Below are 14,754 nucleotides of genomic sequence, written 5' to 3'. Positions count from 1 at the left end.
AAAACTAAGCTGTATTTCTATCCATTCGACTGATAAATGACACGAAATTTTCAATTTCGTGTGACACATTGTGAAGCATTAAACCAACTTTAAAATATTTCTAAATGAATAGATTCCTTATTTTCTAGTTCAGGAACTGCAAAACATATTGAGAAATTATTATACTAAATTTGAATATAAAATATGCAATAGATTTTAATTTATGAAGTTTTTTGGAAGAAAATTCTATCATTTTCTATATTTGGAAAAACAGAATTATAACGTACGTAAATACAAATATAAAAACCAGTGTAACTTCCCGAAAAATAGACTTGAAAACAAAATTCTAACAGTTTTATAAAGAAACTTATTCAAACATTAAGAATATTAAATTGAAAAAAATTCATAGTTTCACAAAAAAAAGTCGACTTTTCAACAAAGTCAGCTACCTTAAATTTCATTTAAGTCGCTTATGCAAAATTTGATACACATTACGTTTTAACAAAATATTTTTAAACATCAAGTGTTAAAATATTTAACGTGTGATTTTAATAGCTCTACACCTGTTCTGTTTATTGTGTGCGTGATTTTTTCTAATAAGGAAGGGTTTAATGATACCATAGTGCGATTTAAAACTTGTCTCCATCATCCATTTAAAAATTGCACGTAGTTTGATCATTTTGCACATTGTCATGATAATTTCACTTTCTAATTCCCCAAATAAACTACCGATATCATTAAAAATATACTTTTTGAATTTTAAAATGGTGTAAAAATACCGTTTCCGGTTTTTTTTTTTTTTTTTTTGGAAATTATAGTGGAAAACCCTTAATCTATTAATTAAATTCCAATTGAAACTGCAAAAACTTGACTCCAAATTGCACATTCCCATCCCCCCATGCATATATGTACCTTGTTTGTAGCTCTAGGTCAAACGGTCTGGCTTGTCGTGGACCCACATACATATACTTACACATATTAATTTGATTTTGTAATTCCTTATATAAATTGCACAAGAAAAGGGCTGAATTTTCCTTCCTTAGTTTTCTGGAAAAGACGAAAATCGGACGATTAAATATCTGATGAAACTATGAGCGACTATAAAATATGCTGAAAAAGAGGCAAAAAATTATATTTTAAAAAGTGTTAAAATCTCGGAAGAAAATTTCTGGACAATATCTTTAAATAAACAGTTTTCTGAATTGTATAGCGGTGGAAATATATGTTTTATACATTTTCAGAAATTATTGCAAAAAATGCCAAAATCGCATTTACTTTGCAAAAAAAAAAAAAAAAAAATCCAAAACATCACTCCGGGATGCATATTCCCACCTTCCGAAGTAAATTTGTGCCAAATTTGGTAGCCCTAAGTCTCTGTAAAATGCCAACTTTGCACATTGAGTTTATTTTCATAGTTGTCACAAATTTTTATATTTAATGATGAAACCTCGATCATTATTTAGAAATTATATTCTATAATATAGGAAAAAACTAATACTTATGAAATTAATATAAAAATATGTCATATGTATGTCACAAGCATGTGAATCTTTTGGCTTGATCTTATAAAGAAAATTTATGCTCAATATATTGAACGTTATAGGCAATTAAAATATTTTGAAGGCGCAACTTAAACATCTGTTGCTGTTACTTATGGCACTGTACAAGTCCGCTGACGAACGATTAAACTGAATGTGCAGTAGCTTCTGAGGGCCAAGGCCCTGAGCACCCGAGGGCAGCAGTCTGACTTCTAGCTCAAATGAAGATAAACACATATTCGTTTGTACAACCCCTTTTTACAGAGGGGACTATTTCACACCTCAGAGATAGAACACAGGGTAGAAAACAACCATGGTCAAACCAGGACTCGAATCCGGGATGCGCAGATCACGTGGAAAGCGCTCTCCCCTAGGCCTGGTCGCAGACACTTAAATGTCTGTCACATTTTACTAATATCTTGCTAAACGAATAAAAAAATATCTTTTTTGCATAAAAGATTTAATTGGCATTAAAAACAACTAATACACCCTGCAAAGTAGTTTATCTCCATAGGCGTCTAGTGCCCAGTAATTTAAATAACAGGAGTCGACACAGATTATTTGTAGAATTTTGAAGATTATTAATCATATGATTTTTTAATACTATGCCTCCTTTTGTATAGATAATGAGATCGAAAACTTCTAGTGCAGATATTTATAAATATACTACCGCATGGACACTTGGAGTGGACTGCGCTAAATACGACTCTCTTTTGAAGATATTGAGCAATTTAGAAAGATGTACAGCTGATAAAGAGTTTATGAATTTGCATGTGGAACAAGTTTGTGAAATATTCACAGCAGCGGGTCTTGATTGGACGAATACAAAAATAAAAAGGTAACCGTTAAGTATATGTACTTTATAAATTGCTATTCTGACCAAATAGTAGTAGGGTAACCAGATTTTCTGAATTTCAAGGACGCTATAAAAACTTGATGCGCAATCCGGAAGCTAACTAGGATGGAGGAAGATTGAGGATAAATTATGTACGGAGATGAATTAGAAGATTTCGATGCAATAAAAAAAGTAAATTATAAAAATCATGCGAAAAGAAAACAAAGAAGATCACGAAATTCATAAAGATACGTATTTCTTTAAATGGATTCATCCACATTGGAATGATTTCACAAGGTAATCGGTAAAGTCTTTTTGAGTCCTTTAAATTCAAAACGGTGTCTCGTATTACTAAGAAAGTAGCGTGTATCTATAATAAAATCATTACGCTGAATTTAGTGAAAAATGTCACAGCGCTTCCAGCGGCGAAATAAGCGAGTAACCAAAATAACTCCAAATTAAATGTGATCGGTCAAAAAATCCAATTACAAAAATTTACATTTATCACAAAAAAAAAAAAAAAAAAAACACAGAAAAACTTTATAAAGTTATCTGAAAAAATGGCGGAAATGTTTGAGAATAAAAATTTGAAATCTCCGTAACTTGAAAAGGACTCGTTTAAAATTGAAAAATTTATTCTTATCATTTCGTTTTTTTCATGTATCATTTTGTTTTATATTATCATTTCGCATACGCTCTATTTTTCTGCGATAAATTTGAAAAATATTATTGCCCAAGAATAAATTTTGCACAGTTTCAAAATTTAAAAAATTGTCTTTTTAATGATACCGATTTCATACAAATCCAAAATCTTGAATGTTGGCCTTTCCTTTAAAACTATCTTTTGCCTAATTACCAAAAACTATATTACATTGCTACCATAAAATTCAAAAAGCCGGGATAGCCTGGTTAGTGGAGTGTTGGAGTTGCGAGTTCGAACCCTGCCGTCCAAAGACTCTCCGTGTGTGTGATGGCTGGCACACGTATAAATCTATCGTGGTCGCAAAGTCCTCCATGTCGAGAGTAATACCGCTGGGGAGAACGGATCAGGGGTGATAGTTCTCTGATTCAGGTCTAAATTACGATCTGTGGATGAGGGAATGAAATGCGTGAATGAAGTCAGCACCGTAAAAAGGGTTGTGATGTGTGTGCAGTTAAGTTGTACTTTTGTCCCTAGATGGCGCTACTGAAAAAAAACAAGAGACGCCCCCTTGGCTTAAAATCACTGACTTCTAAAATCAGTGGGATTGTCGATGACAAGTGCCTTTAGAAACAACAAAATTCAAATCGTTCTCATCGCTCCATCCCACTTTTATTCAATTGCATGATTTTCTTCGATTGTTAAAAGCTAAAAAAGAAAGATTCTGTGAAATACTTGTGTAGCTTACAAGATGCAGAAAAGTATAAAGTATCAATGTCACAAAAGTTAGATGAACATGGAAATTTACGTTTTTCATAACATCAGGATACGATGGGACTGAATTCTCCATTAGAAAGGTTCAACTATTCAATGAACAGAACACATGTAAGAAAATTGAAGTTCATAGCTTTAATTCGGATAATTTATAGTATCATGGACGAGAAATCACTAAGCGATTTGATTGAAAGTAAATATAATCAATATCCCCAGCGAACCATCTGATCACCAGTGGTGACTAGTTATTAATACTAATAAGTTCAATAGTTTATTATAAGTAAGCATAATGCTTAATTCTTATTTTTTATTCCGGTAATCTCAGAGTGAAGTTTCAACCTTCGAGTAGGAAGATCCAAATTTGGAACTAAATTTTTTAAAGATTCTCCGTTTATGTGTTTGTTTTATACTATAAGAATCAGTTATATTGCTTCCTTTCGTAATTAATTAATTCTAAATGAATGTCGGATCAATAACATGACCTTGATGTCCAGCTTTGGTGACCATTTGGCGTCAAAATGAAGGTTCTCGGATATGCACAATTTCGGCGGTATCTCCATTAGAAACCAAGATATTAGTTTTTTCTTTTCAAAATTTTTCACGGGAGCTATAAAAACAGTGGCACACAGACAAGAGGTGTTGATCAGCGAATTTCCTCTTTGGAGTGTTAATCCCCAGCGAGTTCTCTCTCGGCATTGTGTGCTGTTGTGATTTATCAGTTACGATTTTCTATTTGTGTGTGCGTTATTGTTCTTGTATACATTTCTGCAATGTTATACAACTTGAATTTCGTATTTCCCAGCGAAATAAGTTGTCGTTATCTGTTATCGAGTTTATTAGACTTTTTCACCCTGTTGGATGTAGGATGAACAGTTCAATAACAAACCATAATAATAGTAACTACTGCATAACCATCCTGATAATAGGCAAAGAGATATCAATCGGTATCTCGAATATGTGATCAAGAAACAAGTTAAATAATAAGGTATCAAATCTCATACACGCTGGTGCGGAATGAAAACTTGACTGGATGTAGTCCTCGTCTTCTGACTTACAATACCATCAATAACAAGACCAATACCAGAAAAAAAGATATCTTGTTTCTTTAAACGGCACTTTAAATTAGTCAAAATAAGCCATTAATATTAACCTTACTTCTTAATTTCATTTTTTATCTATACATTTATGCGAACTCTTAATCCTTCCTAAAATAACCATCATATTTCATCAAAACGGAGTTTTATTATGAAGAAAGAAATTTTTAAAAAATATTTCTTGTTTTTCAATCCTTTTTATATCTTAACGCCTTTCAAAATATCCCCCTCTGTTTCTTTCAAAACGAAATATTTATGTGAACTGAGATAAAACCATTTCTTATGTTCTAAATGTTTAATCCAGATAGGCATTCGGGTTCCTTCGAAGAAGGATGTTTATTTGATAAAACATCTAAACCAAAACTATTCCTTTTATTCTAAACATTTTAAGTCTAGACGCAAAAAGTAGAAATAAAATATGCAAAGTAAAAAGTCTGTAAAAATGGCATGTTATTCCAAGAAACTCTTAAAATGTAAGCGCGGCATTTTCCATTGTGTTGTGTTCTTTTATGAGAAAATTTCTTAATGCACTGTCTGGCATGAACATGTTTTTTTAGTAAATTTAAGTAAAAATTTTTACGAAATTGCAAAATAATTTTTTTTACAACAAAATGGAGGTGCAAAAACAAGAGGTAAGACAAAATATATGTACAGGTTTGTCATCCAACTTAAAAGAAAATATATACAGTTAATACAAAAAAATGAAACATTTAATCAAAATAAATCAAGTTACTTTATTATAATTAAATTAAATTCCTTTTTTAATGTTCAGCAAGGATAAATGTGAACTGTGGAAAGATAACGAGGTCAGCACCTGAACCAGCATCCCATTCGTCAAAATTAAACACTAGACAAACATGAAAATTTTTATCCGTGTTGAAATTTAACGTACACCAGTCCCACGTATAAAGTGAATGTTACTTGTGGAATGAGGTTCAAACTCATGACCCCGAGTTTCTACGCTTTAAGTTAGTTATATTAACGTCCCGTCGTAAAGCAACACTAGGGCTGTTTTGGGACGGACCTCGTAATTTTGAACCGCGATCAGATGACGAGGACGACACCTGAGCTGGCACAACCCCTCTCCACACCGCACCACACCAGCGGGAGGACGTTTGGCATGACGGATTTAACGTGCAACAAACCCCATTACACGACGGTTCTTCGGTGGAATCGGGTCTCGAACCTGAAACCCTCTGGCTCACAAAACGAGACCTTACCACCAGGTCACTGCAACCTTGTTTCTACGCGAACGAACAATTTTGTGAAGAAGTAATACAAATAAAATTAATTATAAATAATTTAATTGCAATATAATCTATTATTTCTGATCCTTTCTCGTATTTTGAACTACTTTTGTTGAAATAATGATATGTCATATAACCCAGGTTCGATTTATTTTCTTATAAATTGCATAATTCCAATAAAAAACATTTCTTTAAAACACTACGCATTAAAAAGTATAATTTTTATTTTAATTATTTCTTATTTTATTTAATTTATAAATCATTATTTTATGGAATTTTAAAATAATTTATCTAATTCAGCGGAAGGACGCGCAAATCATTTGGAATAAAATTTTGATTAAATTAATTGAATAATTCAGAAATAAGTTATGAACATACTGTATTGTCCTTGAGAAATTTTTTTTATTCTATTTCAAAAATCTAGACTTTCGAGAATAAATTAAAAATTGGTTATAAAATTCCGATTCTTTTACAAACGTAAAACAAATCGCGCTATATATAAATTTTAGAAAATAATGTTATTTTCTCATTTTTCAAATTTTATAAATTTTTGATTATAATTTTCCACTGAAATTATAATTTCTCTCTTAAATTTATATATAGGAAAAGTGTTTTAATAATAGTAGAGTCAATTCGTTTTTTAAAGTAATATAAGTCATGTACTAAAGTGTTTAATTTTCAAATCCACTGCGCATCTTGCAGCATAGAAAAAGCGAATCAACATACAATTAGGTGTCAAATAACTTTGTTATTTTTATAATGTAAACGTGACAGTCCAAGTTTGATTTTATTTCAGAATAACACAAAGTGTAGTGGAAAGTTAATAAAACTCACGGAAAATCTTTAAAAGGAATATCATCAAAATTGATAGGGATTTTTGAATCCTTCCGAATGTTTAATAGTTAAAATCTACTGATATAAAAAAAAACATTTAAAAAAATTTAAAACTTCTAGAACCAAAACATAATAGCTTTGCAATGTTTCAGATTTCATTTGTCTTAAAAATTCAATCCTAATTATACTAGTGATAGTATGTGAAAAAAATTTTAATAAACAAAAAAAATATGCTAAGAAATGAGCGTAAGTTTAAATTCACTAATTAACCCTTTCGCCGTCTTCTCCTGTCAGCAAAAATTTCTGTTTTTCCTCTATTTTTCGCCGCATTAGAACAAACAAAAAATAAAAACTCGAACAAGTAAACATTTACAAGCGTTTTAAACATTTAAAAGTTTTAAAATGTAGAAGAACACTTGAAGTGCGTTAGATCCCCATGCAGAAATTTCACTTTAACGCTGACGACAAATAGGTTAAAACAATAAAAAGCATTGCTGCAAAATATACTTTGAAAATTTATAACAGTTAAATTAAAAAACTGCACAGAAATAAAATTGGTACCATTAAAAAGATTGCGCGTGCGTGCGTGTGTGCGTGCGTGCGTGTGTGCGTGCGTGCGTGTGTGCGTGCGTGTGTGCGTGTGTGTGTGTGTGTGTGTGTGTGTGTGTGTGTGTGTGTGTGTGTGTGTGTGTGTGTGTGTGTGTGTGTGTGTGTGTGTGTGTGTGTGTGTGTGTGTGTGTGTGTGTGTGTGTGTGTGTGTGTGTGTGTTAATTATAAATGAGAATTTAAAAAGTATTTTTCAGAAGTTTTTTTAAAAAAGATTTAAAACGTATATATTTTTAATCGAAAATTCCATCAAACTTTTGAAAACTTCTTTCTAATGAGCCGTTCTTACTAAATTAAAATAACCAGATGAGAAATTTTATTACTCATTCTGCTATGTAGAACATTTTGTTCAATTTTTTTATATATATTCTGCATGTCATATGCCGAGATTTAAAAAATATTTTTCTAGATTATCTTCAACAATTTCCATAATGATTTTTAATCTCAACTACATCATTTCAACTATGATAAAATGCGTTGTTCTGTGAATTTAATTATCAACGAAAACCATTTTCTAGAATTTCCGGAATGATCTTCTGAAAAGCAATCATTGCATATCTTAATGGGAAATTTAATCTTCGATTTATCTCTTAGATTATTTTATTCGATTTATTTACAATATGATTTGATTTATCTCATTTGCTTACAAGTTGATGTAAACCTATCTCGCAGTATTCAAAACTAGAAAATGAATGAATTTTAAACTTTTATTTTGTGTTTCTGATAAGATTTCAAATCATAATCTCATCGAAGATTAAATATCCGTCCTTGTTTGAAGTTTTATTTTTCAATTGCGTCATTTTTAATATGCATTTTGGTCGATTAAATTTTGAACTCATAGACATATTTAAATATGTTTATATGAGTTAAAATTATAAACAGCCCCTCTAGGCGACAATTTGTTTCCCAGGAAGTAATAGTTAATAAAAATTTCAATTAATATCTTTTTATAACTCGTTGTTAATGGCTTCTTCAGCAAAATATTCTTTAAAAAAATTTTATAAGCATATACTTTATACTATTTTAGAATACTTACACCACAAAAAAAAAATTTTTTTTTCTTCTATATTTTTATACATATCAAAGAAAAGAGCAGCAGTGTTAAAAAATCGGCAAATTTTTAAAAATATTCAAGCATTGCTTGGTTTTAAATCTTAATTATAAAAATATAACAAAAATTTTAAAATCTTTATTAAAACCATATCTTATTCTGAAATCTACTCAATATTGAAAAGTGAGCTATATCTCCCTAACTTGATCATCAGAAAGAAGAGAAAAAGCCAGAATGAAACATTGGTAGTAACAATAAAAACAATAAATACACAACAAAATGCATATACAAATTCAAAACGAGCTTAATTAAGAAGAAGAGTTAATTGCTACTTGGATAAGGCATTATTATGCCGACATTTTTCCGAAATCATGCCATGAGATCCATTAGAATAGGTAATACCCCTATAAAATACTTACCTAGAAGGTTCCACTTAAGGACTAGTAGCTTTTGTCGTTGATTGAATGACTACAAAATATCTTAACAGAGATGTTCTTTACAACGTATTTTGATTATATTTAATAGGATTTGATTATGATCATGATATGTTTATGGGGTAATAGTAAGTATCAAATGAACTTATCAAAATTTCTTTTCATAGCTTCTATCAGTTATTCCTGGCGGGTTTGAAATGGATAGATTTCGATCGAGAAGAAAGATTTCAGCATACTATTTTAGTCATGGGAAGCATCCCATTCAAAAAGATGTCTCATCAGGAATTGCTTCTGTGCCTGAATCCACCTTTTGCAAAATATGTTGCCATTCTGCCTGGAGTAAAAGCTATAATCCACGCTGCTTTGTCATAACTGTATGGTTTTTGTAGAACGTCATTGAACAATAAATATGATTACAATTTTTGTCAAAGTAAATATGGACTGCAATCCACTGCATTTGCAATTTTAATACATTTTTTTTATAAATTTTTCGAACCAAATATTTTAAAAAATGAAGTATCTATCAAAGAAGAAATTTTTGCGAGCAAATATATAAGATGCATACAAGAAGAAAAAAATTAAGAAAATTCGAGCTTCTAGTTTGAAAATAATACCGATAATGATTTAGTCTTGAATCGTCTAATTTCGCTCTATTTTTAAAATTTACTCTTAATCATACAGCAATCATAAAATGCACATACAAAAAAATGCATTTAATATTGCTCGATATAACTAAACGATAAAAAGTATTATTTCAAAATATTCATAAAATATTTTTTTTAATTCATTAAAATTAGAGAAAAAATTGCTTAAAAATAAAATTGATGTAAAATTGAATAAAATAGTTATCGCTAATTCATATTCTTTAATTTTAACATTCCATTAGTAGCATGTTTTTTTTGTTGTTTTTTTCGAGCAAATGTGGTAGAGCTGTATTCGTCAATACAATATATATTGTTAATATTAGTAAATAATATAGACTAGTAATACATTATTATAGAATAAATAAGTAAATTTAATAAATACAAATACAATTTAAAAGCAATACAGTTGAAAACAATTTAATAAATACAATTTAAAGTAAATACAGATAAAAATACAATAATATGTTTTGCAAAACAAACTAGGAAGAGAGCACAAAAAGAATTTTCTTTCAGACTTAGAGTATCTTCCCGCTGGTGTGGCGTGGTGTGGAGAAGGGGATGCCAGCTCAGGTGTCGTCCAAGTCATCTAATTGCGGTTCAAAATTACGGGGTTCGTCCCAAAATAGCCCTAGTGTTGCTTTAAAACGGGACGTTAATAAAACTAAACTAAACTAAACTTCAGACATAGTATCATCTAGTGACTGAAAAAAGAATTTATAGTACGTCTGTCAGATAAAACACGAATAACAGAATGTTAAAATGTAACAAAAATATTTTTGCTCAATAATAGGGTCCGAAGTTATTGAAGTTCAAATTGTAAAATATATTTTTTTTAATTCCAGAAAAAAGTTTCATAACTCCTTCCATACTAAGCATGTACTACCTAACTGCATGCCAAATTTGAAAGCTCTAGTTCCAGCGTTTTGCCTTATGCAGCCTTTGGATGATATTTATATCCTAATTGTCCCAAGATGTAATTTACAGATGCAAACTTACAAATGTTATTAAATTAATTTTAAAATTAATAGCAATTAATAGTAGAATGATAAGTAATTTAATTCTGAAATTCCAAAATTAAACTGAACATTGAGCTTTCAAAATGTTATATTTCAAATAAAACTGAATAATTTTTCATGCATCAAAGAATGGATTTTATAACTTAATGGACATGCCATCATCCAAATAAAGGTTAATTAGAATTGAACAAACAATACTTTTTTCAAAACTCTTTGAAAAACTGAAAATATAAAGATTTTATATCTTTTCATTAAATAATACTTCACATTTATTGATTGTAAACTATTCGAAAATTTCATATGAAAATAAATGAATGAATTTCATATGAAATGATGTTCAATTAAATAAATAAATAATATTTCAAACTGTGCTATGAAAATCTGCAAAAATAAATTTATACTTTAATTAATATATTAATATTATATAATTTAGTAGATATTTTGAAATATAAGTTATAATTCCTAATTAAATTTAACTAATTAACAATATTGAGACCTCTTACATTATCTTTCTATATTTGTTGATTATAGCGTTTAAATAAATAAAAATGGTTTGCTTCTTTTATTAAATGAATTTATTGCAAAAAAATAAATGAAAGAACTTGATCGTCTACGACTTGAAAGAGAAAGTTTAGTTTCCTTTTTATTTTATTTCTCAGTTGTTATTGTTGTTGTTGTTCAATTGTTTTTAGCCGCAACTTATTAACAATTTATTTAGCTGCAACTTATAACATTAAAAAGGCCCACTTAAACTAAATTTTATATTCCATTCTTCCTCACTTCAAGTTATAATTTTTTTTCATAAAATAAGTTTAAACGATGGATGCAATATTAAAAGTTACATTTGATAACTAAATAATTCAAGACTATTCAGTTATTGAGAAAACTTATCTATTTCTTGCTTAAGATATAGTTATCGGTCAAGCAACAAACATGTTAAGCTTATCAGTAGCTTTCTAAACACATTTTGTCTCACGTACTCAAATTTACTATTAGTCATCTCTTCCATGCACTGACATCATGGGCTTTTAACTTAACAGCTTCTTATCTTGAAAATAGTGGATCATTTTGAATTTCATTTCTTTCATGATGTCAAGTGGGAAAATATAATAAATAAAAATATAAAAATCTATCACGCGTGTTGTTGTTCAGGGTTATTGGTTTTCACAAATCCGTATTTTTCTATGCACAAATCCTTTTTCCAAATGTTTTTCTAAAATTATATACTATTCGTATAATTGTATTTTTTTTTCTTATTAATTCCTAATGTACTTGTTTAATACTTCTTTTAGAATAAAACGAAAATAAGTTTAAAAACTAGTTAAAAAATCAAATTTTAGCGAAAATCGATTTTTTTTCCTTCAATATTTTTAATTTTTGAAAATTTTTTTACAAAATTGCATGAATTTTGTTTTATTATTAATTCTATAGGAAGTTACATTCCATTTCTTTACAGCTACATAATATAGCCTTGAATTATTTTACGTATTTAAATGGTATTTTCTCAGATTCAAAATATTTAAATATTAAAAATATAAAAAATACTACCATAAAAAAAACCTTTATAAAATAAAATGCAAAGCATGTTTTTCTTTAAATTTTGGTGTAATGATTTGTCAGTATGTTTGCAATCCCTAAACTATAAAATAAGTAAACTGTTTATATAAAATAAATTATAATTGTTTTAAGACTTCATAATGCTAAAAGAATGGAAAATATCATATTATTTATCAGTTGAATACTAGTATTTGAAGACTGAATAGAAAAAGTCCTTAGTTTAAAAACTAGATAATATATTTTTAAAAAAATATTTCCAAGTTTTTAAATAATCCACTTGATAAATTTCTGAAGTCGAAAATTTTTGCTTTATATATTTTTTTAACAAATAAATTTCTTTTCCCAAATTTTCGAAATACTTTTGATATTTAATTAATATATTTTTATTTCATACGTGTTTTTACATCTATTTTATGCAAAAATTCAAAAATATAAGCAATTAAAAACATTTTTCAATAATTTCATCTTAAACATAGCCACATATTTTAATAGTCAACTTTTATTAATTTAATTAGAACATAAAAACCAATTTATAATTATGGAATAATTAAGAAAGACGTAAACTAATTGTAACACGTTTGAATGCTATGAAGTTTTTATTCCTACAATTAAATAATCGAATTTCATCTTATTTAGATTTATGTATGTCGCTTATAACTCGAGTAACATCTTGTGAATAAAAAAATAATTCTTAATCATAAATCTACTGTGCAAATCAGCCAGAATCAATGAAATCAATCAATCCATTGAAAGGAAAATATACACTATTTATTCTTCTTTTTAAAAAAAAGTCTTCAATATTTTCTAAAATTAACTAAACCAAATATTTCATTAAATAAAACAAAATAAATCACAAAATCTAAGCATTTTTCGTGAAAATCAAATGATTTTGTTGACAGAAAATTTCCTAAAAAATGGCTTATAGAACGATTCTTACATAATATAAAAAGAAATTTGCATAAAAAAAAACATATTACTTTTCTTCAGCATAAATTTTAAGAATGGCAAAGTTTTAATTACATACTAAAAACACGATTTTTTTTTTTTTTTTTTTTGTTAACAGAGTATAAAAATTTGAATTGGTGTTAGAAGAATAAAGAAATCTGCGCGGTGCCATTTCGATGTTTTTTAAAAAGAATGAAGATTATGTAATCATTAGGAATTATTCAATCATAATCAAGCGCAATCTAGTTGGCGACAATGCAAACTTTCGTTAATAATTTTCTTTACAATTTTGTTCTTTGCCCATATTGTAAACTAGTTATCGGCTGACTCAGAAATATCGATGAGTAATTTTTAATGTTATAAGTACATATTCTTGTTTCGATAACTTCAAAATATTTAATCAAATGCAATATTGTTTTCCTTAAGCGCTAAATTTTAATATTTAGCTGCAAAATTAACTATTTAATCATAAATATCGTACATTTAAATACTTTTTTTTGCACAAAAATTCCCCTAATTAAATTAAATCAGAAATTTTATAAAAATTAACAGTAAACATTTACAATTTCCTTTAAATTAAAGATTTTTAAGGAGAATTTGAATGCATTTTTTTCAATAGCTATAATAAATCAATTTTGAAAAAAGTTATTATTTAAATAAATAAGTGTTAGTTTTTATATCGTTTGAAAGTATCCCTTGAATTAGTTTTTCATTTTCAGTTCCCTTTCATACGAAAATAAATTTTTAATGAGTTTTAATAATTATGTCATTGAAATAATTTAATGCATTATTTTTCTATAATTTGGCCTAAATATAAAATATTTACATTTCTTGATAAGGTATATTTTTAATTTTTGAATAATTATTATGGCTTTGAATTTTAAACACATTTTATAGATGACAACTTTCATCACAATTGGTAATAAAGATGTGTATGTTTATGCGAAACTTGGAGTGAGTATCTAAAATTTTAATAGAATATTAATTAATTAAAAATTAAGCTGAATTTTATCGTTTTTCCATGATAGCTTTCAAAAATATCGTCGCACAAAAATGACTTTTATGCCTCTTAAAAATTTTGAAAATTATTTTTTTTATGTTACTATACCAATTTAATAGCAGTATGAATTTTTGCTAAATTTTGGCAACTTTAGGAAAAATACTTTTTGTGATATAATTTTTAATAATAGATTACATTATTGCCCGAAAATTCAAGCCGTTTTCATTGTTTCATTAAATTCATAAAGCAAATAAATTTAAAAGAGAGCTATGAGACTATCTCTATTAGAAAAAATCCTATGCACTATAAATAGAACTGAAGTAAAGGCAGTTAAAATAACAAGGTTTTAATATCAATATTTCGTTGAATCATGCGCATAATGTTATATCTAAATGATTTATGTGAAATAAAATATAACCAATATTCCCAGCGGACCAAATGGTCGCTTGAGGCACCAAGTCTAATAATAAAGCAGAATGTATGTGTACTTTAAATAATCTGTCCTAGGGCCATTAAACTTGATACAAACATACTTTGAATAGTAGGAGTGTTTAAATAGG

General features: G+C 28.2%; 1 protein-coding gene across 1 annotated transcript in view; it reads left to right on the top strand.

Moving 5' to 3' along the window:
- LOC129962904 (kelch-like protein 2) overlaps positions 1-9,404 on the top strand; it is a 23,084-nt gene extending 13,680 nt beyond the window's left edge. Inside the window, exons 4-5 of the mRNA XM_056076906.1 lie at positions 2,141-2,355; positions 9,200-9,404. Of these exons, the coding sequence (XP_055932881.1) occupies positions 2,141-2,355; positions 9,200-9,404 (420 nt within the window). The remainder of the gene's footprint in view (positions 1-2,140; positions 2,356-9,199) is intronic.
- Positions 9,405-14,754: the final 5,350 nt, after the last annotated feature.

Source organism: Argiope bruennichi, chromosome 3 (assembly GCF_947563725.1).
Source record: "Argiope bruennichi chromosome 3, qqArgBrue1.1, whole genome shotgun sequence".
In the NCBI taxonomy this organism is placed as follows: domain Eukaryota; kingdom Metazoa; phylum Arthropoda; class Arachnida; order Araneae; family Araneidae; genus Argiope; species Argiope bruennichi.
The sequence above is the reverse complement of the archived record's forward strand: the minus strand, read 5'-3'. Positions and strand labels throughout refer to the sequence as shown.